The 25,385-nt window shown below is 28.9% G+C and overlaps 2 protein-coding genes and 1 long non-coding RNA gene across 4 annotated transcripts; 2 read left to right on the top strand and 1 right to left on the bottom strand.

Moving 5' to 3' along the window:
* The first annotated feature begins 4,639 nt into the window (after positions 1 to 4,639).
* LOC115701510 (glycerophosphodiester phosphodiesterase GDPD1, chloroplastic) lies at positions 4,640 to 6,994 on the top strand. The gene is made up of 6 exons (XM_030629325.2): positions 4,640 to 4,987; positions 5,109 to 5,290; positions 5,584 to 5,643; positions 5,760 to 6,137; positions 6,248 to 6,444; positions 6,546 to 6,994. The coding sequence occupies exons 1-6, from the start codon at positions 4,891 to 4,893 to the stop codon at positions 6,784 to 6,786; spliced, it is 1,155 nt and encodes a 384-aa protein (XP_030485185.2). The 5' UTR covers positions 4,640 to 4,890; the 3' UTR covers positions 6,787 to 6,994.
* A 783-nt stretch (positions 6,995 to 7,777) lies between these two features.
* LOC133030340 (uncharacterized) lies at positions 7,778 to 8,661 on the top strand. The gene is made up of 2 exons (XR_009684191.1): positions 7,778 to 7,983; positions 8,098 to 8,661. It is a non-coding gene; the product is annotated as an uncharacterized LOC133030340 (long non-coding RNA).
* A 10,297-nt stretch (positions 8,662 to 18,958) lies between these two features.
* LOC133030339 (uncharacterized) lies at positions 18,959 to 22,610 on the bottom strand. Of its 2 annotated transcripts, XR_009684190.1 has the most exons (6): positions 22,349 to 22,610; positions 22,211 to 22,237; positions 21,073 to 21,170; positions 20,395 to 20,499; positions 20,141 to 20,213; positions 18,959 to 20,014 (listed from the first exon to the last, which is right to left on the bottom strand). XR_009684190.1 is itself a non-coding variant. In XM_061103013.1 (4 exons), exons 1-4 carry the CDS (start codon positions 22,544 to 22,546, stop codon positions 20,466 to 20,468), a joined length of 357 nt encoding a protein of 118 aa, XP_060958996.1. In that variant the 5' UTR covers positions 22,547 to 22,610; the 3' UTR covers positions 20,023 to 20,465. The 2 variants fall into 2 exon arrangements, 1 of the variants encoding a protein (XP_060958996.1); XM_061103013.1 differs by lacking the exon at positions 18,959 to 20,014 and having other exon boundaries at positions 20,023 to 20,499.
* Positions 22,611 to 25,385: the final 2,775 nt, after the last annotated feature.

Below are 25,385 nucleotides of genomic sequence, written 5' to 3'. Positions count from 1 at the left end.
AATGATTGCATGGTTCATTTGGAATGCCCGAAATGAGCTGCCATGAAAAAGTAAAGTGCGTACTGCTGCTGAAGTTGTTACTAGTGCGCGTTCTGTCCTTGATCAGTGGAGTTATGCTCAATCTCATCAATTTGAGCCCTTCTTGCAACCCGATGCAAAACATAGCAAGGAGGAGCAGTGGTCTAAACCAAAAATAAATAAAATCAAGGTGAACGTGGATGGTGCAATTTTTCAAAGCGATGGTTCATATGGCATTGGAGTGGTGGCTCGAGATTCTGATGGTCAGTTGATAGAAGCACTTAGTCCGCTGAGATTTGGGAATGTTCAACCAACCTTTGTTGAAGCTTTCTGAATCAAAGAAGCTTTGAGTTGGATTAAGGTGAAAAACTGGTCTAATTATGTGGTTGTCGAATCTGCTTCACTTATTGCAATTCAGGCTATCACAAGTTCTTTTTCTATGCCTTCTGTTTTTGGTCTTTTGATTTCTGATTGTAAAAAGTTGTTAAACTGTCTGGTTAATGTGTCTGTTTCTTTTGTTACGCGGTCTGCTAACAAAATCGCTCATTGTCTTACTCACGGTTCTTGTTATTGGTCAGATCGCTTGTTTAATGTCAACAATATTTCTAGTGCTGTACATTCCTCTATAATAGTTAATTTACCTATTATATGTTTATGAAGTTCACCTTGTATTAAAAAAAAAAATTATGATAAAAATTATTTTACAAAAATAAAAGACTATATAGTAATTCCACATTTATGGTATCTTGTAGAACTTTTTCCTCCATTTATTAATTAGTGGAGAAATTTTTGAGTAACGTCTCGTGTATTCTTCTCTCCACTAAACACTAATTTTTTTTCTTCTTCACTTTTCTCTCTTATTCTTTTTTTTTTTCTTTCATTTTTCTTCTAGATTACTCTAGGTTTGTCTAGCCCTAATTACAAAGAAATAAAAACATTATATTCTATGGAAATCATACGCCATAAGATAATTAATCGACCAACCTAACAAAAAGTATCTCACCAAATTCCATTTTTTTTTTTTTTTTTGTGAAAAAGTTCATGTATTCCAATTTTGAAGCATATGAAAATCCATATATATAGGGTAAATAATATTTTGGACCGTTTTACAAAAGGTACCAATTGGACCTTGTGTTTTGTTAAATGACAAAATGGACCCTGTATTTTCTAAAATAGTATAAATAGGACCCTGAATTGATTTTTTGTCAAAATAAAGTTTAATTATAATCTGATCTAAAAGTGCTATGACAAAACTGTTTATATTTTTTGTATTTGTTCGTATTAAGCATTGTCTTCAAGTTGATTGTATTAAAAAAAAAGTTGTCAAAAATTAAGCTCAGGGTCCTATTTTTACTATTTTAGAAAATACAATGTCCATTTTATCATTTAACAAAACACAGAGTCTAATCTGTAACTTTTGCAAAACACAGGGTCCAAAATAATATTTACCCATATATATATATATACCAAGAAAAGTATCAAATACTGTGGGCGTGCCAAATATGAAAGCTAACAAATATTGACTTTTTTTTTTCTTTTACTATCAATATTTAACATTACCAACTAAATATAGCTATTATATAATTTGGAAGTTATTATGAAAGTTGGTTGGTTGGTATAATTTGTGTTTGTTATCTGTTTAATTACCGTACGTAGACCTATATAATACAGTCTTTCGTGGTAGAGGGCTGATTATAAGCTAAGGGACCTAGGTACGGTACGTGCATAAAACCCACCTAATTTAAGGGCCAAATAGAAAAAAATTCTTTTAAAAATTTCATATAATTTTTTTTAATAATTTTTTAAACTATCTCACCTATTATTAAAATATAAGACCTAAAAAAATTTATTTTTCCTAATACCAGGCCGACCTAGCTTATTATTCATATACACTACTATTTTTGGTCTATTATATATAACTTTCTGATAATTATAAGGCTTTCCATATGATTCAAGATATTTCTCAACTACTCCATTCTATCCAAAGAATATATATGACTAGAATCTGATACTTTCCTTTATTCTCGAATAATAATAATTCCAGAAAATATATATTTGACACCTATCAATATATAATAGATAATTTGTATATATGTCTTTTACTACTACAGTCTACACGTACGTAAGTGTGTCATGGCTTCATCATTAACCTACACACGATACTACATAAAGCCACACAAAATTAAACTTCCACTGCTCCTTGAAATTTTATTCACATATATAAAATCAAAATTAAATACTAAACTTATAATGTTTTATGCATGTTCATAAGTTTAATACTATTTATATATATGGGTAAATATCATTTTGGACCCTGTGTTTTGCAAAAGTTATAAATTAGACCCTGTGTTTTGTTAAATGACAAAATGGACCCTGTATTTTCTAAAATAGTAAAAATAGGACCCTGAGCTTAATTTTTGATAATTTTTTTTTAATACAATCAACTTGAAGACAATACTTAATACGAACAGATACAAAAAATGTAAACAGTTTTGTCATATAGCACTTTTAGATCGGATTATAATTAAATTTTATTTTGACAAAAAATCAATTCAGGGTCATATTTGTACTATTTTAGAAAATACAGGGTCCATTTTGTCATTTAACAAAATACAGGGTCCAATTGGTAACTTTTATAAAACAGAGAATCCAAAATAGTATTTAACCTTTATATATTTACATCATTTTTTACTATATGTGAACCGAATGATCAGTCTTCATAATTGTTTGTGGCTATGCCATAATGCCATTTACACCGGTTGTTGTTTAAGTCATTTTTTTTTTCTTTTATGTATTTGTCCTAACCAAATTTAATTTTCTCCACCTACCCTAATTTTAAATAATAATAATAAAATTAATATTATTATTAATTCACCGTTAGGGCTTAGCCAGCTCTATGAATATTTATATATGCTGAGACAGGCACGTGGTGTCCTTTTTTTTTCAATATTATTATTTTATTTTATTTCTAACAAGGAAACTTCCTTATAACCAACTAAATGCTATAAATGCCATTATCCTATGTACAACCATTTTTTTTGGACAAAGAGTATACAACAAAGTTATTAATGATAATTAATTAATATATTTAAGTATGCCATGCGCGCGGTGACAAGGGTTGGATTGGATTATTAATAATTTAATAAACAAATGCATTAATTTAGCCTTTTTTTTAGGTAAAAATATCTTTTTTGTTTTTATAGTAAAAGTATTTTACAAAAAAATTATTCTAATTTTTTTGACATTATATATTGTATTTATAACAAATATTTCATTAATTTTTACAGAAAATAATTAAAGTAAAAATATGATATACTTATAAGAAAAAATTAAAAGGTAAATATTATTTTGAATTTTGTATTTTGTAAAAGTTACTAATCGTATTATATATTTTGTTAAATGACAAATTAAATAAATCTTTTATTTTTATAATAATACAAATAAGAACCTGAACTGATTTTTTTATTAAAATAAAATTTAATAATAATCCGATCTAAATATAGCAAAATTAGTTACATTTTTTGTAATTGTTCGTGCTAAAAATTATCTTCAAGTTGGTTATATTAAAAAATAAAATTATTAAAAATTGAGCTCATAGTTCTATTTTTATTATTTTGAAAAAATATAAAATCTATTTTGTCATTTAACAAAATATAAAATTTAATTAATAACTTTACAAAATACAAAAATATCTAAATAATATTTAACCAAAATAAAAATATGCGTGTAAAATTAATTTATCATTATTATATAAAAAGAAATAAACTATAATTTATTTTATACGAGAAAAAGAAAATATTTTTTTAGTACAAGCAAAAATAATGCATTTACATAAAAAGAAATCCCTATACATTACGTATATTAGAATAATCTTCTAAATATTATTATCATCATAAATCTATCGTGGTTACACATCATCCATATGTATTAAGTATCATCCCACTAAATCCCACGCATCAACTAATTATTACTATTATTAATTATTTTCTAAACTATTTTATATCTATAAATTTAGGTTTATTCCTTTAATGTTTTTGTTGGTTTTTGGTTAGTGAGCTGGCACGGCACATTCCCAAAAAAAATTATCCTAATCATACACCATTTATTTACGTTAATATTATCTTAATTAACAAATTATTAAGCATGAAATAGCTTATTAAGAAAAAAAAAAGTCAACATGACTCGTGACCGCTGACGTGGCAACACATAACCCCGACAATTTTGCGCCAAAATAAAATTTAGTTTACTTTCTTATCCAATCCAAGTCTGAGCTGTACATGACACATTGACACATATTTGGCCTTTCCTTAAAAAAATAAATTATTATTTCCTTAAAAATATAAATCCTATTTCCCAAAAAAGCATCGCACCTTCCTTTCAAATCACGTGATCAAAAAATGCCAAATCCGACGGTTTATAAAGCGTGTGCTTTCCACGTACTTTGGGTTCGCGTGTAAGGTACTTTTGATATTTAATTACGTACGAAAAGTCATCATGTACGCCAATTTCATTCCACGTCGTTTTTAACGTGAGATCGTTAATTAGTGATATTTATTTAATTAAATTATTTAAACTAAATTAATCATGTTCCGCGAAACACCAGATTAAGAAAGAACATAATAAAATTCATAAAAATAATAAGAATATCCAAAAGAATATAACTCTAGAAATCGAAGCAGAAAAAGAATATTCTTAACTCAGATCCCATAATCAAAACACATATAAATACACCTCAAAACCACAACCCAATTTGCCTCAAAACAAAATCTCAAAAATACCAACTTTTTTTCTCTTTCTTTTTCAAAAAGAGGTATTACCTCTATTCTTTCTTCTTCTTCTTTCTCTCTTTCTTTTTTGGGTTTTTGAGAATTAATGGCTCTCAAAGCTGTTCATGTCTCAGACGTACCTAATTTAGATCAAGTCCCACAAAATGCCTCATTCTCTCTCTACTCAACTCGTCTTCCCAAAGGTAATAATAATCAAAATCTTCTGCAACTCATCACCATTGTCCAAAAAGCTTTGACTTTTTTCTTATTTAATCTTGAAATTGCTTTGATCTGAAAAATATATCTCTGTTTTTGAATCGACAGGTGTGGAATTGGGTAGAGGAAGTTTAAATGCACCCAAATTTGCTGTGATTGGACATCGAGGCCATGGAATGAACGTTTTACAATCTTCTGATATGAAAATGAAAGCTTTTAAAGAAAACTCCATTGTTTCTTTCAACAAAGCTGCCTCTTTTCCCATTGATTTCGTCGAGTTTGATGTTCAGGTAAGAAAAAAAAAACTTTTTCTTGTATTTATTTATTATTTATTTTGTGTCAAACGTCCAAATTCATCGGAACTTGAAAGAGGGTGACGTGATTGGTTTTTGTCGCCGCGTACGGTCGGTGTTTTTTTTTGTGAAAAAAGTCTACAGAGTAGGGTATTTTAGTAATTTCAGTTCGTTCCTAAACTCGTACTGATAAAAAGTTTGTTTTTTTTTTGGGGGTGGGATTGAAAAATCAAAAAGAAAAACACAACATTTGTGTGAATCGAACCGACATATGGTTGTGTTTTTTGTAGGTGACCAAGGATGATTACCCTGTTATTTTCCATGACAACTTTATCCTCACCAGAGAAGATGTGAGTTTTTTTTTTTTTTTTGCAAAAATACCAATACTGATGGTAATTGTTTGAATTTTGGTAAAAAGTTTGGATTTTTATCAACTGGGGTTTGTTGGTGTTTTTTTTATCTACAGGGTATTGTTTTGGAGAAGAGAGTTACTGAGCTGAGTCTGTCTGAGTTTCTATGTTATGGGCCTCAAAAAGAGGTTGGAAAAGAAGGGAAACCTTTGCTTAGGAAAAGCAAAGATGGGAAAATTACAGAGTGGAATGTTGAAACTGATGACTCTCTTTGTACACTCCAAGAAGCTTTTGAACAAGTGGAACCATCTTTGGGGTTTAACATAGAATTGAAATTTGATGACAGTGTTTTGTATCAACAAGACTATCTTATTCATGTTCTTCAAGCTATTTTAGATGTGGTTTTTGGTTATGCCAAAGACAGATCTATAATCTTCTCAAGTTTCCAACCTGATGCAGCTCTTTTGGTCAAGAAATTACAAGACAAATATCCGGTAAAGAAAATCATATTTTTGAAAATTAAAACATGTGTTTTGGTTTTGGTTTAGTTTTTTAAAGTGGGGATGTTTTAGAATTTACTAATTATCTTTTTGTTATATTTCAGGTCTATTTTTTGACCAATGGAGGAACTGAGATTTTCCTTGATGTTAGGAGAAATTCCTTAGAAGAAGCCATGAAATTGTGCTTGGAAGGTGGTTTAGATGGGATTGTCTCAGAAGTTAAAGGGGTTTTCAGAAATCCAGGGGCTGTGCCCAAAATCAAGGACCATAATCTTTCACTCCTAACATATGGAAAATTAAAGTAAGGGTCTATAGTCTAATTTTTCTACACCAAATATCTTGACTTTTGTTCTTATTGGTAACTATAGTAACCTTTTCTTTTTATTTGTTGTATTAATGCAGTAATGTAAGTGAAGCTGTGTACATTCAACACCTAATGGGAATAGATGGAGTGATTGTAGATTTGGTACAAGAAATTACAGAGGCAGTCTTTGATTTAATGAAACCAACAACAAATAACATTGAAGAAGAGAGCCTTTCTCAAGGTGATGATGAGAACATAAAGCTCAAAACAAAGCCACAATTTTCTCAGAAAGAGCTTTCTTTTCTCTTGAAGCTCATCCCTCAGTTGATACAGATTTAATACAATATTTTAACCTTTTTACTTATATTGTTCCACTTTGTTTTGTGGTGAAAAGAGAGTTGGATTAGAGGAGTTTGACACGCCAATATACTCGTAATGATGTACATAAATTTATCGTAGTCAGTTTCCTCTATTAAATCTATACATAAAAGTTATGTGTTGCTAACTTCTTATTTTTCTTTTGAATACTATTTTGTTTTTGGTTTCACTTTTGCTCTTATGTCACTAATGATTTCATCTTTATTATTTTCTTTTAAATTGTTCTTAAAAATACAGAGTATATGTCAAAGAATATATTGGTCACGTGGCACTTTCATTTTTACGGATTTTAAGTTAATGTTTTTAGGAATATGTGGTGTATGAATTGCATTATGTACATGATACGTACTTTTCGAAAAATTATGATAATGTTTTTTAATAATAATAATAATAAAAAATACTATTAACAGAAGAAGATCTTTACTGGTGAAATTTTGTAGGGTGCAAAAATCACTAGTCACTTAAAAAATATTATTTATCTTTCATATTATTTTTAACACTTTTTTTAAAAATATTTCAATGGTAAGACAGCTTTAAGAAGGTTGCATGATGTAATATTTCTCCAACGAGACTTCATTTTGTAGCTTAAATTTGCCGTGTGACTACAGTGCCACGATATCCAATTTTTTTATTTTTTATATATATATTTATATTATACTTATTTATATTATAAAATTAATATTTAAGTTATTATGTGTAGAAAAAAAAAGAAAAATAATTATTTTTTTTTCTTTTTTGGATTATGCATAGTGGACTGCGTAGAAGGTCAATCATTATAGGAAATTTACATTCATTACTGCCTTTATCATTTTTTTCTTGAATGTTTTTTTTTTGTTAGTCTTATTTTATAGTTTTCTGTTTGTTGCAAACAGCCAAAAGAAAGTTCAAAAGTCTCTCAAATCTGATAAGGTTTTTTTCTATTGATCTTGTATTGTTTTAAGAGTTTTTTCAAGTTGATTATATTTTTTATTTTTTTTTCTTGCATGTTTTTTTTTTTTTTTGTTAGTCTTATTTTATAGTTTTCTATTTGTTTGACTCTGTGTCTTGTTGTTTTTTCGGTTTTATTTTGTTAACTCTTAGGGAAAGAGTAAATACCAAGTGAAGATTGTTCAATCAACTGATCTGTTCGAAGACATAATTAGGAAAAGGGTTGTCAAGGTGTGTAATTTCATTATTTTAGTTTTAATGTTTTTTTATGCTTGTTTTTTATGTTCTTTATTTATTTATTTTTTTTGTGTTGTTTTATTAGTGTTTTCTTATGTTTTTTTACAGGATGGGAATCCAAGTACACCCGATCGAAATACTACCATTCCAAAGTTTTTTTATGCTTGTTTTTTTTTATATTATGCAGTTTTTTTGTGTTGTTTTAGTAGTGTTTTCTTATGTTTTTTTTTTATAGGATTGTTGTTGATTTAGTAATTTTTTCTCTTTGCCAGATTTTATGGTTTTTTCCTGGTGTTTCTATGATTCTGGTGTTGATTTGTCCGTCCCCAACCACGAAGGAGGTGCCGTTTGTGCTTTATTAATGTTAACAGTATAAAAGTAAATATTTTAGGTCTGGACAGTATGAAAGAAAAAAAAAGGGGCTTAGACAGTAAAAAAGAAATTATTGCCGTGTGGCAGTATTATTGTAAAACTTGGGGAAAAAAACAGTATTTTTGTAAGTTTCCCATCATTATTCATTACAGTGTATTTCCAATACAATCTGGGACGTGGGCCACCACTAACGGCCCCTGAAAGTGTTATAGGCTTGTGGTCCAATGGGCTTCACTTTCAGCTCTATAAGAGATTTTTCCTTTCAAAACTTCAAAACTTGAAACAGGATTTTTTTTCTTATTTTTTTGAGAACACTTAGAGTACTGAGATAATGCATTATATTATAAACAAGGCAAATAAAAAAAATGACATTTTATTCTACTAAGTGTAATTACTTATTGTAATTTTTTTTTTCACTTAAAGAATTTTTTTTTTATATTTTTACGATTTTCCGTAAAAACAACAAGAAAACTAGATAAAAGTAACATAAAAATAACATCTAAAACAACAAAAACAAATTAACAACAAATTAACAAGATTACAACATAAAAAGATTGTATTTTCTGTAAATAAAATAAAAAAAAATCGCAAAAATATTTAAAATTCTGTGAAACTGTATTTTTGTAATTTTTTTTGTTGTTTTTATGTATTTATGTAATAATCCAATAATAATAAAAGTATGAATTAACTCTTTTATAAAATTCATTTTGGGTGCATTTGGAAAAGTCGAGAGAGAATTAGAATTAGGTGTAACTGAAGGTATTATACAATTTACGTATTTGCTTGACCATGCAATTAAACCGTAACTGTGTAATTAAGGTAATTGGGAGGTCTTAATTTTACACTTTCCAATTCGCATAACACATAAATATTGGATGTACTCGATGTAATTAATAAAAACTTTCCATTTTAAATACTAAGTAATGTGTCTGGAGTTCTTTTTTTTTTTTTTTTGTTTTTTGTTTTACATTAAAGTTTTATTGTCTAAACTTGAAAGCATCTTTTTCTCATGTTAGTTGTAATTTTAATGTTGCGGCTCATGATTTAGCTTATCATGACGATGAGCTTTCTTGAAAGAAGCTCCTCCTCCCACATGTAACTCTATTCCTATGCAATTCTAATATAATATTGTGTTTTTGACAAAAATAAATATTAAGAACTAAAAAGTATTATTTTTCTGTGTAATCAGGCCCGACTTTGGGCATAGGCGGGCTAGGCCTGTGCCTACGGCCCACCTAGCCAAGGGGCCCAAATAAAATATTTCTCTTTTCAAATTATATAATTATTTTTTACTAATTTTGAAAAAAACCACATTTTTTTAAATAAGAGCCCAAAATAATTTTTTTTTTCTATGGCCCACTAAATTTCACGGCCGGCCTGTGTGTAATCATGAACTATTTTTCCAAATAAGACATTAAGAATTCATGGTAATTCTCACCTCATATCCCAAACACACCTTTTATTATAAAATAATGTGTAATTACTACCTAATAATTACTAAGTTAATCCCAAACACACTCTTAGATTATTTTTAAATAAACGTAATTATCTACTTTACCCTCATCATGGTCGGCCATAATGGTGTGCAAGGTGGGCTACTGCACAGGGCCCAAAAAAAATAAAATAAAGGGCCTAATATTTTTTTTTAATACCCAATAGTTTTTTTTTTTAATGAACCTAACTTTTGAAGGGGCTAACAATTTGTCATTAGTCACTTCCATCCTAATTCTCAAAACTCATTTTCAATTCTATTAATACTTTTAAGCAAAAAAATAAAAATCTATTACTGCTATTTATTATTTTTTTCAAACCTTTTATATTATTTTTTTCTTATCATTTTTTTTGTTCTATTGGAATCAATAATAATTTTTATAAATAGTTAGAGTTTTTTTAGTATTTTGTAAAATATATAGCTGAATGATAATATTTAAAAATATTATTTATAAATTATATTTTTTTTATAGGGATCCAAATTTTAATGGGTAGTATTATGAAAATTTGAGTTTTTATGTTTAATTTTTCTATCTAATTAAAAAAATCTATCATTTTTACATTAGATGAGTTGAGATTGTTCCATCAGTTGAAAAAAAAAATTAAGAAAAAAGTTTTTCGGCAAAAAAAAAGTTAAATTTGACTTAAGTATTTTGTTTATAAAAATATTTTTGATATAGTGTAAAAAGTAATATTTTTTTATTTTTTTTTAATTAAGTAGTTAAATCAAGCATAGAAATTCAAATTTCTCTTTTTATTATTTGTCGTTGGATCAAAATCTAATAGTTTAATATTTTTAAAATTAATATTTATAGTTAAATTGTTTAGTAACCATCAATAGGTAATACTCATTAAGAAGTGTTCCATATATATATTTAAATGGATAAGTGGAGATATCACTTTACTTCTACTTTACGCGGACATTTCCTATTTCTCGTACTTTAAGAAGCTTTATTCTATTATTTTTTATATGGCGTTATAAGTAGTTGGTGATAAATATCTTTCATGTTTTAAAGTTTTTTTTGAATAATTTAGAATGTCGAAAATAATCTCTTGCATAAGTATATGCATGTAACTAATTGTTTGAATCCTATTTTTATTATAAATTATTTAGAATTTTTTTTTAAAAAAAATAAAATGTGATTAAAATAATTAAGTGATGACTTTTTCATTTTTACACTCTAAAATAGTTTTTTTTTTTGTATTTTTACAGAATTCTACATAGAAACCTCTATTGCAACTAGCTCTGCAACCTAAATTGTAACAAAAAATTGTATAGAAACATCTATTGCAACTAGCGCTGAAACCCAAACCGTAAATATAAAAAAAAAATTAAAAAAAATAATATATTAAATAATTCTCCTATAATTAAAATGTACATGATGGTAAAATATCATATCTATAAATAGGTTATGACTTTTACTATATATAGATACCGAAAACAAAAATTGTTCCTAAACGATAATACCCCTACTTAAATCTTTTCCAATATATATAGATAAATCTTACATTATTGCATGTCATGCGAAATAAGGAACACACCACACGTTCGAAAATGTCTAATCTCTAAACGACAAGAAAACAAGAAAACGACATAGAGTTTTGAAACGAAGACAAATAATTAAGTAAATCCAAGAAGTTAAGGAAATACAAAATCATATAATATATATAGTCTTTTGTCGAAAAATGAAATCCAAATTATGATTATTGAAAGGATGATGCAAACAAATATAAATTATTTCATATATCCTATAATTTAATTAATTAATAGACCGACTAAACACAGAAAAGTCTAAAAATTACAACTTATTATAGGACAACCAGAGATTATATTTATATACAGAATGGCAAAATAATTTGGAATAAGACAAATAAACATATCAAAAGGAAATTTTAAAATAATAATGATGATAATAAGGAATAATACAGTAAAAAACAATACGAACAACCAATATAATTTATTTTATTTTATTTTTTAAAAAAATAATTTATTTAGAATAATAAAACAAGTGAAAAACGACAACAACATTTAACCTTCCGATCTCTAACTATAACAATATAATAAACTCACATATTCTTATTTAACTGATAAGTGATAATATACCAATTTAATGAAGATATAAAAATATAATTATTTGTACAAACATATATTAATATTATTAATATTCCCATATAGCTTTTTTTCACATCCAAAGATCAAACCCTAGATAATGTTATATATAATTGATAATATTCATCATGAATAGAATCCACTTTCTTCTTTCTCTCCTTTCTAATTATTTATTAATTATGATCTCTATAAACATAATAATAAAAACACAAGTATTTGATTCTTTCAAGTTAAGTACTATAGACTATAGTGCTTTATCTTACGTGACTTGTTGGAACAAATTATTAGGGCATCATAAATTATAAATATAATTAACTTTTTTTTTTCCTATACGTTTGTAAAATACTGCATGGTTAATTTTTACCCAAACACTTCTATTTTTTCCAAAAAGAAAAAAATATTTAGTAATTAAAATAGTCAAAAATAATGTAATTAAGTAAGAGAATGGAAATAGTGTATTTGATTGTCCAATGGATTGGTTGATGATTTTGTGACATTGGAAGTTGTGTTTGAATAGCCATAATAATTATTCTCAACAACATATATGATAGGAGATTCACGCCAAAATCAACTCATACAGTAATTTTCATGAATTGTAGCTATACAAATACATATAGGGTTTAGGGTAGGTTCTGTTGAAATTGAAAACTCTAATTTTCAGAGAGAGTGATAGGTCAAATCGTGGTCAAAGATTAAATTTGCTGTTTTTATCTCTACTCTTTATATATAGATATCCAATCCCAATACGTTATATATTCTACTACTACTCAATCATAGGTCACTTCAACCCTATTCCCTACTTCTTCTTTTTCAGTCCAAACAATAAAATAATTTACATATATTAACTGTTTTGACATGACATTTTCGTAACTCAGTTCTTACCCCAAAAAAAAAAAATACATATAGCTAATAATTAATTTAACTCATATCAAAATATGACACTTTTACTATACTATCTAATATTGTGTTTTTACGTTAGTCAACACGTACGTCTGTTAATATTTAAAAGTGACACAAATATTGATTGGGTTTTTGCTTTTATTTGTAATCGACCGTACTATGTGTCAGTTTCAAACCGAAACAAATGAGCCAAAGAAAAGAAAAAAATCCACTAAAACCCTAATTATATATAATAAATTTAGGTTTCACTACACTCGGAGAATCACAGGTACTACCGCGCATCTCCTCCTCTCTTTGGCAAAAATTTCACAAACAAAACAATATTAATCATCATATGATAATTTTGTAATGAAATTCCATACACTTATATATATATATATATGAATATGAGTTGATTCTTGGATTTCGAAAGATGATCGATGTGGGTCGGTCCTACTCTTTTCGAGAAAATATTGTTGTTGAACGAGTTTGTGATCTTAAACTTACCTTAAGTGGTTGGAATGTCCCACTCATCGTGAAACTTTTTGATGATATAGAGATCTATTCTATCTACCCCTCATTAAAAATAAAAAAATTGTGACTAATTATAAATCATTATTCTTATAATGTGATTAAAAGGCTCTTTACTAAAAGTATTAGTCACAAAAAATACAATTTGTTGTGACTAAATGTGTTTAGTTACAATACTTGTTGACTAAAACTAAATTGGTAACAACTAATATCTAAATAATATGTTTTAGTCACAAATAATTAATTTTTTGTTATAATTAAAAATTACACTTAGTCACAAAAAATTTATGTTATATTATCACTAAAAAGTTATCTTTTTTGTATGCTCTAAATAAAAGTATGGGAAGTTTATTTAAAATAATTATAGTATTTTAATTTATATTGATTATTTATTCATCGTAAGTACTCATTACTCACAAAAGTATTTATATTCGTATATATTTGTGAATTATATATAGTGATTTGGTATTTGTTCGTAATTGTATCTGTATGTATTATTTATTGAATTTATTTTTGTCTTTTTTTTTCAAAGGGGAATTTATTTTTATCTATCTTAATATATTTCCATCGATATTTTGTTCAATATAGTTTTATTCATTTTGCAGATGTTCTTGAAGTATTTTCTATGGTATGATGTTTTGTCAAACAAGGTATAAAATGGTTGTTCTTGATTCAGTATTTCAAGTGAAGATTTTGTTAAGGTTCTCTTCCTAATTATTGTAAATGATTTTGCTAAGCTATTAATATTATTGATTATATTCTTTGAGTCATATCTTCATCATATGATGATCATCATGTAATAAATTTTACCTGTTTTTAATAAATATTAATTCCTATTTACTTTTAAAAAAATATATATACATATATATGCTTTTAAAATCTTGATGATACTTACTAAAAACTACTTTAAACACATTAATAATTTAAATGAGAAAAAAATAGCAGTTTCAAGAGAGAGAGAGAGGAATAGCCTTTTATAAAGATGCCTTGTCATTTTTTTTAAAAAAAAATTATTTTAAAGAGATGTAACAAATTAAAGTAGACTTTTACATTAGTTAAAATTAATTTTCCGAACTTTCACAATAGTGCTAAAAAGTGGTAAAAAAAAATACTCCATAATATAAATTAATAAGATAAATAATATTATCTATCAATGTTATTTAGATTTTTATATGGAAAAGTTATACTGTTAAAATAAATGAGTGATTATTTTGGAGGAGTATTGTTATTAGCTACGTATCATTTTACATTTGGTTAGCTAGCATTATTTTTTAAAAATTATTATATTAAATTATATAAATTTGATATTTAATAAAATCAGTAATAATATTGATATATTTAAGAGAATACTAAAGTCGGTTGGTAGTGTATTTTAGCATTTCTCATTTTAAAGGGGTATTTAATATGCACAAAGCGTAGCAATCACGCTATATTCACTTATATAGAGCTATACCAAAAGACTAGTACTTGGGCTCTAACAAAGGGTAAACTAAAGAGAAATGCTAAAAAACATTAGTGGTGCCTAGCACCCTCCTATGTCATTATTGTTATTGGTCTAATTAAGTATCGAATCTTATAAAATTTAATGTAATAACTTTTAAGGAGTATCACTAGTCATTCTAATTAAGGCGACATGTCTAGAGTTAAGTACCACTGATATACAATATCAATGCTCTAAAATAAATCTTCTGGTGGAATAAGTCATTAATTAATATTTATAAGATCTTAAGTTCAATTCTCATTTATATTAGGTATTATCATATATACTCAATTTAGTAGAATTGGTCAAATTAATATATAGTAGACGAAGTAATTAAAAGATACAAATTAATTTTCTTTTAGAAAAGAATGATGTATATATATTTAAAAACAATATTCAAATTTTAAATGTTGAGCTTCAAGACTACACTTCTTAGAATCTCATTCTAAAGCTACACAGCAAAAAGAGATAGTGCCCAACTCTATACTATACTTAGAATCTACCTCATATTATTAAGACCTTAATAATCTTAACTTATGCTAAATATAAGATTATCTTATAATTGCTTATTAATAATTAGCATTAGAATAATTGATTTATTCTACAATAATGTATTTCCTTATCTTTTTAAGATTAAAGAAAAGACAATTAATTAGTTCTTGCTTGATTTACAGGGTTTAGAGACTTGGCTCACTAATGATCAAACAAATAATAATTAATGATTTCTCACATCATCACAACTTGATATGATTATATATTAAACACAATTTCACCACGCTCCATTGTTGGGAACATTATTAGTTTTTGGGTTTTTGAGAGGACATATTGGAATCATTAATTACAAGCAATTGAAGTTATTTTAATTTGGAAGTAACAATATAGTGCGAGTGAGTACTATTGTAATTGACAATAATTTTTGAAACATATATATTTAGAAGTTACATGTGTAATTATTAGATAGTACACTTATACTATTATAATATAGTAATTAATTACATTCTATTTTAAAATATAAATTGTACTTTTTTAATGGGAGGGATATTCTTACTGAGTTGTTGTATGTACTTTCAGTTTAATAAATTTGATAAATTTTTGAAAAAATATGTATTGGTGTATTTTGTTATTTTTTTTTTTTTTTAAAAGATTATGAATTATCCAAACACACATATTATATACCAATCATTATTACTCATAATCACTAAATAAGATTTGTATATTTTATTTAGAGCATCACAATATAAGAAATACACATACTTCCCATATTGACATTTTCTATTGTTGCTATGACACTAAAATCCTCTAATGTATACACAAGATGGTAGAAGAGGAGCTTATGATAGCAAATCCTTTTTCTTATCACCATACACACACTTGTTTTTCACTAAACGCATATTAACCCCTTATATATCCAACACATAACCCTAAGGGGTTTTATTAGGCTTATTGGGCTAATGTGTATAATTAGTGGTAGACTATAATTTAATGGATCAATTATAGTTTAAGGGTGCTCTCATGTGCCTCTAATTACATTTATTAATTATTAACCATCCCATTATGGTTGTTGATAAATATTAGGCACATAGTTAATGATTGTGTTTATGGTATTAAACCTATGATTATATTAGTCCACAATATTAATTCTAACATTCTCCCACTTGGACAATATAATCAACCACCATAACATTGTCTACCACACATAAGGTAACCAATTAAGACGTACATAATATCATATCGACATGATACATATATTATGTATGAATTGACCTTGAAGACATTTAATCCAATTACAATCATTAACAATCAAACAAAACAATCAAATTCCAAATCAAAATGAGCAACCATAGCCATGATGATTTGCAAAGAATCTTTAGTAGAGACAAGTGAGAATGTTTCTTTGAAATCAATACCTTCTCTCTGGCTATACCCTTTAGCAAAAAGTCTAGCCTTATACCTTACTATTTGCCCACTTGAGTCACGTTTAATCTTGTAAATCCATTTGCACCCAATGGGTCTACAACCTTTCGGTAGGACAACTAAATTCCAAACTTTGTTTCGCGACATGGAACTTGACTCATCTGTCATTGCATTCAACCATAACTTAGATTGAGGACTCCTCATGGCTTCTTAATAAGAAACTGGCTCAGAAGCGTCTCCCACATTGTAATCATATTCTTACACATAGACAAGGTAGTCATCATGAATAGCAGGTTTACGAGCTCTCTCTGATCTTCTCAACACAACTTCACCACCCTCAATATTAGGATTTTCGTCTTGCATATGATTCTGAGGTTCATCATGAGCTTCTGTTGGAATTTTTTCAATCGCAGGATCGTTAGTAGGAGCGGAAGCAAAAGCAACAGGTACAGGGACATAAATACGTTCTTCCCAGAATACAATTTCTCTTGACCCTTGACTTGAACCAAATTTATCTTCAAAATAGACAGCTCTATCTGATCCTATCACCTAAGTGGTGTGAGAAGGACAATAGAATCTAGAACCCCTCAAACCAATAGTGTAGCCTACAAAATAGCCACTGATAGTCTTCAGATTAAGCTTCTTAGATTGTGGGTTATAGGGCCTTACTTCAGCTTTACATCCCCAAACATAAAAATGATGCAAACTCAGTTTCTTGCCTGACCATGACTCTTATGGTGTCTTTGGCACAGACTTGTTAGGCACTTGATTCAAGATATAAGTAGCAGTCCTTAATGCCTCACCCCATAAAAATTCTAGCAGGCTAGAATGAATCAACATACAACGTACCATGTCAAGAAGTGTGCAATCCCTTCTTTCAATAATTCCATTTTGTTGGGGTGTCCTTGGCATTGTATATTTTGCATCAATACCACATTCCAGCAAGTATTTGGCAAAAGGCCAGGGGTTCCTTCTAGTTTCATCATAATGCCCATAATACTCTCCACCTCTATCGGAATTGACATCTTTAATCTTCTTTCTCTTTTGAAGCTCAACATTCATCTTGTAAATCTTAAAGGCATCTAAAGATTTAGATTTTTCATGAATGAGCTCAACATGACCATATCGGGAAAAATCATCAATGAAGGTGATAAAGTATTTATAACCACTCATAGTAGGTGGAACAAAAGGCCCATAAATATTAGTATGAATAAGCTCTAACACACCAACGCATCTGTCTGACTTACTCTTTCTAACCTTGGCAGTCAACTTTCCTTTTATACAATCAACACAGGCAGTAAAATCAGAGAAATCAAGATCTTGAAGCACACCATCTTTCACCAATCTTTCTATTCTATCTCTAGAAATATGGCCCAAACGTTTGTGCCAAAGCATGGAAGATTTCAAATCTGATCTTGCACGTTTAGAACCAACAATAGCATTCAGAGAAGAAGAAGAACAACAAGAGGGAGAAGTAACAAGAACAACATCATGTAAATCAAGCTTATATAAGTTTCCATATAAAGTTCCATTTTCAATCAACATAGAGTCACAATACAAAGTCAATTTTCCAGTTCTAAAATGAAGACTATAACCTAGTCTATCCAAAATAGATACGAAGATCAAATTCCTCTTAATAGAGGGTAAATAAGCAACATCATGCAACTCCAAAAAATGCCCAGTATTCAGCTGCAGTTTAACACTCTCAAAAAATTCAACTCTAACTTTAGTATCGTCTCCCATGTACACATACTCCTCCAACCTACTCGACCTTCTTCGACTTGTCACTACCTACAAAGAATTTGTAACATGAATTGTAGCACTAGTATCTAACCACCAAGTATTTTAGGGCACATCAATAATATTGGATTCCAAACAAACCATCACAAGACAATTACCTTTCTTCTCTAAGTGAGCTTTGAGCTTTCAGCAATCAGTTTTCTTATGCATGAAGCATTGATAAAAGTTGCACTTCCCTTTAAAAAACTCATTCTTATGACCAGTTGAAGAAGAGCTTGCTTGTCCATTTCCCTTAAGATTAGTGTCTTTCTTCTTATGAGTATATTAGACCACTATTTATAGTGTTTAGGATGATCACACCTCACATTCAATATTTAGGACACTCCATGAATGTTATCAACACATAAATAGCACTACTACAAAAAATACAATTTTCGTCGGTTTTTAAGTATCATTTAAAGAATTTGCGTCGGTTTTTTAAACCGACGTATATTCCGTAGTCGCAAATAGTTTTTTATTAGCGTCGTTTTTAAAATGACGCAAAAAACAATTAGCTTCATTTAAAAACCGTCGCAAAATATACATTCTTCTTTTATATTTTCTGCGTCAGTTTGGAAATGACGCAAAATCATTTGTGGCATTTCAAAACCACCACTAGAAAGTTATATCGTCGGTTATAAAATGACACATAAATTGCTGAAATACTTTTTTTTTCACCTATTGCGTCAGTTATAAAATGAAGCATAAATGTAAGTTAGGAAAAATTACAATTTTTCTTGTAATTTTCTCCACCTATATTATCAAATTATAGAATGATTTTATATAATAATTTACTAAATTGGTACCTTAATTACTCATCAATGTAATACAATTGGTACCTTAGAGAATTGAGAACATAAAATTTCAGTGAAATAAAAATGCATAGATAGATGGCAGTAGTAACATGTCCACATAAAATTCTACTATTGTCTACCTGATTCAAATTAAAGAAGTAAATACTCTTACCACTCCCACTAGAGTTCTAGCACAACGGTCACACAACAAAGCTAATATGCGAATTAATGTCTTCTTTATTCACTGTATTCTCCCACATGACCCTTTTTCTACTTCAAATAATTAAACTATCTTCATATTGAATCATTTCAGTTTGTTAGTTAGAACAATAACACAGTAATGTTTCAATAGACAAATTTTAACCAGAATCTCAAGCTTGCTTCTTAATTTCTTCTAAAGACTACAAATATATCTTTCTTTAAATATTCACAAGAACAAAACAGAAGAAAGAAAATTACATTTCTAACGAAATTCGCTCAGCTAAAAAACGGTAAGATAAGTGAATCAAAAGCAAAGCACAAAAGATGGAAACGAATCAAAATACCCTTCCATAAGCATTGATAAGGCCATTGGCAAGTAGATCAGCAACATCTTTCTTCAAAAATTTCTGAGTTGCATTTTCCTTTCTCCTTATAAAATCAATTCAAGTCTTGGTCAATTTAATCAACGATTTACTGCCAAAACAAAAAAAAAAAAATAAAAATTAACAAAAACATACATATGCACCTACAAAATCCACAAATACATATATTCAGAAACAATAATAATAATAATAATCAATCTAAGATCGAATCGCAAACCATTTGGAAGTAAAACCCCGACCAAGAAGCTCGTTCTACATCTGCGATCCTCGCCTTCGTAGGACTCAGTGACCTTTATCACCACAACTCAATAAAAATAAATAAATAAACTCAAAATGCAACAATCTCCATTAACGAAGCTCACATTGCCAAACCCACAGAAAACCCAGTAACACATTCTGTTCTAAATATAATATAAATTTATACACATCATATCAAATATATGTGGGTGTACACACTGAGAAACACCATACCTGCTGGTCTTTTTTACCGAACACATTCTTTTTCTTTATCTTTCTTGTCCTTTCTCTGTGTTCCAAATGATTTAAAAGTTGCTGTGTGAGCTTTTCTGCCATGTCCTATGTAAATTAACAAAGAACAGCAAAATTAAAAATTATTTTTTTTTGAAAAAAAAACTGATAAGAATACCTTCCAAAACATTGAAATTAATAAAAATTCACCTCACAAATCTCCACGACATATACAATTAAAGTTGACTTGTACATTCTCTTTATAAATATCAATCCAATTTGGCTCTCTCTCAAAACGCTTAATTAGTATTCAAACCTCATCGGGCCAATTGCTAGCTAGCTACTAAGTTACATATGTATGACATAACCTAAACAATTGATTTTGCTTAAGATTTGACTAACTATTATAATCAATTAATTAAGAATAAAAATTACTTGGCATCTTCAAAAGATATATATTTCTAATTTCTAAAGAGATCATTACAATATCCAAACACTAAATTTTAACAGGTTAAAGACTATATGTTAATTAATGGGACATGTTAATTACACTACACTTTGAATTTTTTTTAGTGTTGTCACTCATACCATTACATGAAATTAAATGTGTTTTTATCAGATTTGTTTGTGGAATGAGTTATCTATATAATTAAATAGAGGTAGGCAGGTAGCCAAACTTACTGTGTCTCTTCTATAGAACTGAAGGCCTCATGGTTGAATTTCATGGTAGGGATTGCAGCAACCAAAACAGGTTCAAGACCACTACCCTGGTGCTCTAGCTGCCAGCAAACAATAAAAGCTTCAAATCCAGATATTTCCAAATTAAAACACTAATAGATTGAAAGAAAGAAAAAAGAAAAATGCTAAAACGTCAAGATCAACACAAGGAATAGAAAAATGCAACTTTGAATTTATCTCACAAAGCCTCCTACAAGTAGGGTATAAATATAGATACCAGGAAGTCAACCAATGTCATAATCTATCTATATTTAGTTAATCACAAAAACAGAGCAAGCAATCTTTAGAAAGTGAATTTATTTGTCCTAAATCTTCGTTAAATATTTCAGCTATATTCCAACTTCAGCAATGTCTTAACAATTTTCAGCTAAAAAAGTAAATCTTATTTTCTAAGATTCGCTTCTTTACAAAGTGAATTTATTTGTCCTAAATCTTTGTTATCTTTTTTATGCTTATTGAGACCGATACAACATATGGCACAGTGAAAGAGCCTTCATCATTCCAAAGAGAATAAAAATAGAAGAAAAGTTTCATCAACAGTGGAAGAAAACATACATAATAAGCTAGCTAAAGGTGGACATAACATGCCCAAAAAGAAAACATAATAACTAAAGTCAGTTGTGTTCCCACCTCCACCAAAAAAAAAAAAAGATTTTGTAGTGGTAGCGGATAGAGATGTGAACTACAGTACTATTCCAACTCAAAAAGTACTCTTCTTTAGTTTCTAATACCTGCAAAACATCCATAACTCTACAATGGTGTCACTCTCATATTAAAGTATTTATTTTATTAATTTTGAATATTTATTCTAAACATTTTGGAATAAAGTCATACATACTTAGCAATACAAATAAATTGCATTCATCTTGTTAGGAAATCTTCCAGTATTGCATAACAGAATAAGGGCACAATCATGTATTCGAGAAGAAACCATAAATTGATTGATTATCAAAATTAAAATTTCAATTTCACTATTCTGAAAAGTGAATCAAAAAGCGATTCAGTCCAAAATTACAGATTTTACAACCATTAAATTAATTAAAAATAATATAGAAAAGGATCGAAATTTCATCGAACTTACCTTTCTACCCTCGTCAAAGAAGAGAGGCTGATCACAGAGAGAGAAGTAGAGATCCTTCTTCGTTAGAGTACGACAATGATAATCAGAATCGACGATAACCAGAATTTTTAATTTTTAAAAATAAATAAATATATATACCTGAATATATAGGGTTATTTTGTGCGAGCTTGGCCTGAGCAGAAACGACAATGTTAGGGGCTGAGCTTGGCCCGAACGGAGAAGAGAACGGGAGCGAAAGGAGAGCTGGGATTGGGGTGGAGTGTTGCGTCGATGACCAGAACTTAGAGAAGAGGGATCGGGGCGAGCAGTGGGGTTTGGGCGAGCTTTGATCGCCATTCATGGGGTTTGGAGTTAGGGCAGAGTGAGAGAGAGAGAGAGAGAGAGTAGCGAGATGTGTTTTTGCAAAATGAAACTTTGAATAGAATTAGGGATTTTGTAAATATCTCAACTTTATTGCGACTGTTAGTAACAGACGAATAAAATAAATATTTTTTTAAAAAAAAAAATTACATTTCCCGTCAGTTTATATTTTAGCGTCGGATATACAATCGACGCAAACTACTAATTGTTTGCGTCTATTAGAAACTGACGCAATAACTCAGCCCCTATTTTTTGCGTCGGTCCTCGATGTTGACCGTCATGTTGACCGACGCAAATTATGATGTTTGTAGTAGTGTAGGTAAAATAGGGCTTATGGACGTTTGGGAGTAATGTTGGGATTAAACCTTATATAATTGAAATTGTAAAGAACAATGATAAAAGAATGAAAGAGCAAGAGAAAGGTAGAGAGATACAGAATGATAGAGATTGAAAGACAAAAATCTCTTAATTTAATGCATCAAAAAATGAGAATTGAATTTATACATGTTTCAAATACAAGGGAATAATTGAGCTAAGGTAACAACTCATAACAATTCTAACAGATTCAGTTAGAAAGCTAAGTAACTACTTTAACAAAGCTAACCAACTTTACTAACTGAAAATAACAGAGTCAGTTCTCTTGATACTCTCCCTCAAACTCATAAATGAAGCATCTTCAATTTAAAGTTTGTCTCTGAGAATCTTGAAGCGATTGTTGGAAATGGCCTTAGTGACCCTCAGATAGTTGGTCTTAGGCGGCACATGCTTGACTTCAACATATTATTGCAACACCCTTTGTCTGACTTTTTGGAGTCCACATAAATGATGTGCGAGGTACATAGTTCGATATTATGAACTCGTTTAGTTTCATCCTATTGACTCGACTCATCCCAATAAAGGATCTCCGAAATAGGAATTTTGTAATGAATCTCTCTAATTGTCTATTTGTTTTCATTTAGCTTATCCATCTGGGCTGGGTGTAGGGCCCGACAGTTCTAGATCTCTTTCCATACTTTGTGTCTGAAGTAGTTCACTTAATTTCCTCTGTAGTACCAAATACAAATCAAGTTCTATATGCTTAGTTCTTGCATGAAGAACTGGATTTTTTAGTGAGCAAAAAAGTGCTCCAATTGTCACACCAAAAAACTAGAAGTCTAGGAATAGTTATGTGAAGTTCAGAGAATAGGGAGTGATGCCATGTGATTTCAACAGCAACATTGGTTAAGGCCCTATATTCAGTTTTTGTGCTAGATCTTGAGATGGTATGTTGCTTCTTAGAGGACCAAGCAACCAAGTTTGAACCAAAAAAAAAATGAAATTTCCTATGATAGACCTTTAGTCATCGAGATTCAAGGCCCAATCATCATCATAAAAGGAAAAAAATTCATGATGTGGAAGTTTTCTAAGATGCAATCCATATAATTCTATTGTCCCACTGTGATATCTAATGATCCTTTTTACTGCCATCCAATGTACTTGCAAGGGATTTTGCATGAACTGGTGTACCTTGCTTACACTGAATGAGATTTCAAGTCTTGTGACAGTTAGGTACTGAAGAGATCCAACTATCGACCTATATAGATGTACATCCTCCACTGGATCACTGCCATAAGCAAAAAAAGTCTAAGGCCACTTGTCATAGGTGCTGAGTTAGATTTTGCCCCCTTGCATCTGTGTCTTGCATAACGGATCCCTAATGTACTTGTCCTGAGGTAAATGTGGTCCTTTTGATGTATGTTTAACTTTAACACCTAGGGAAGTAACTCAGTTCTCCAAGATCTTTGAGAAGGAATTGAGTGTGTAAATTTGAAATAAGTTGTGTGACAATTTTTAGATTGCTTCCAATTATAAGTATATCATCCACATACACTAAAATTAGAGTTGTGGATTTACATGAATGTTGAACAAATAAGGATTGATCTGACTATGCTAATACAAAACCAAAGGTGAGAAAAGACTGTTAGAGCCTTTCAAACCAGGCTCTGGGTGTCTGCTTTACCTATATAGAGTCTTGTTTAGTTTGCAGACTAGGTTAGGAACATAGTTTTCCTCAAAGCCAAGAAGTTGAGTCATGTATATCTCTTCATGGAGAATTCCATTAAGAAAATTATTATTTACATCAAGTTGTCTAACTTGCTAGCCTTGTGACAGTGCTAGAGTGAGAACAACTCGAATAATAACTGGTATGACCACTAGACTAAAAGTCTCATTGAAATCGAAACCAAGTTGTTGGTGAAATTATTTTACAACAAACTTTACTTTGTATTTATTTATGAGTGATTCACAGTTTCTTATGCTATTTTTTAAATTAAAATGTATAAGACTTGATATTAAATTACACCAATAACAATATATCATTTTTTGTAATGCTCGACACATTTCCTCTTACATTTCTCTTTTTAATAGTGATATAATTTTCTAACCTAAAAAAAATTAAAATAATATTTCTTTTCACTAATTACATGAATTAATGTTAGAATATTTTTGTTATCACATTGTTATTTGTAAAAATTTATTACATGTCATTACTTTATTCATTGTATATCTCTATATGTAGTAGTGTATGAGCCTAACCATCTACCTCTATGTTTGGGAAATTGCACAATAATTTTTTTTGAGTTCTGCACTATGCATTAAAAAAATGATAATAAATTAATTATAAAAGAAAAATTAATAATTATAATTTATATAATCTTTTTTTTTTTTTGATTAACTGTATTTATATTATTATTTATATATATAGTCGAATCTTGTGATTTGTGTATTCCAAGAAGAACAGAACCCCCCACGACATGGAGCATTCTGTACAATTTTT

The sequence above is a fragment of the Cannabis sativa genome, chromosome 8 (assembly GCF_029168945.1).
Source record: "Cannabis sativa cultivar Pink pepper isolate KNU-18-1 chromosome 8, ASM2916894v1, whole genome shotgun sequence".
Lineage (NCBI taxonomy): Eukaryota > Viridiplantae > Streptophyta > Magnoliopsida > Rosales > Cannabaceae > Cannabis > Cannabis sativa.
The sequence above is the reverse complement of the archived record's forward strand: the minus strand, read 5'-3'. Positions and strand labels throughout refer to the sequence as shown.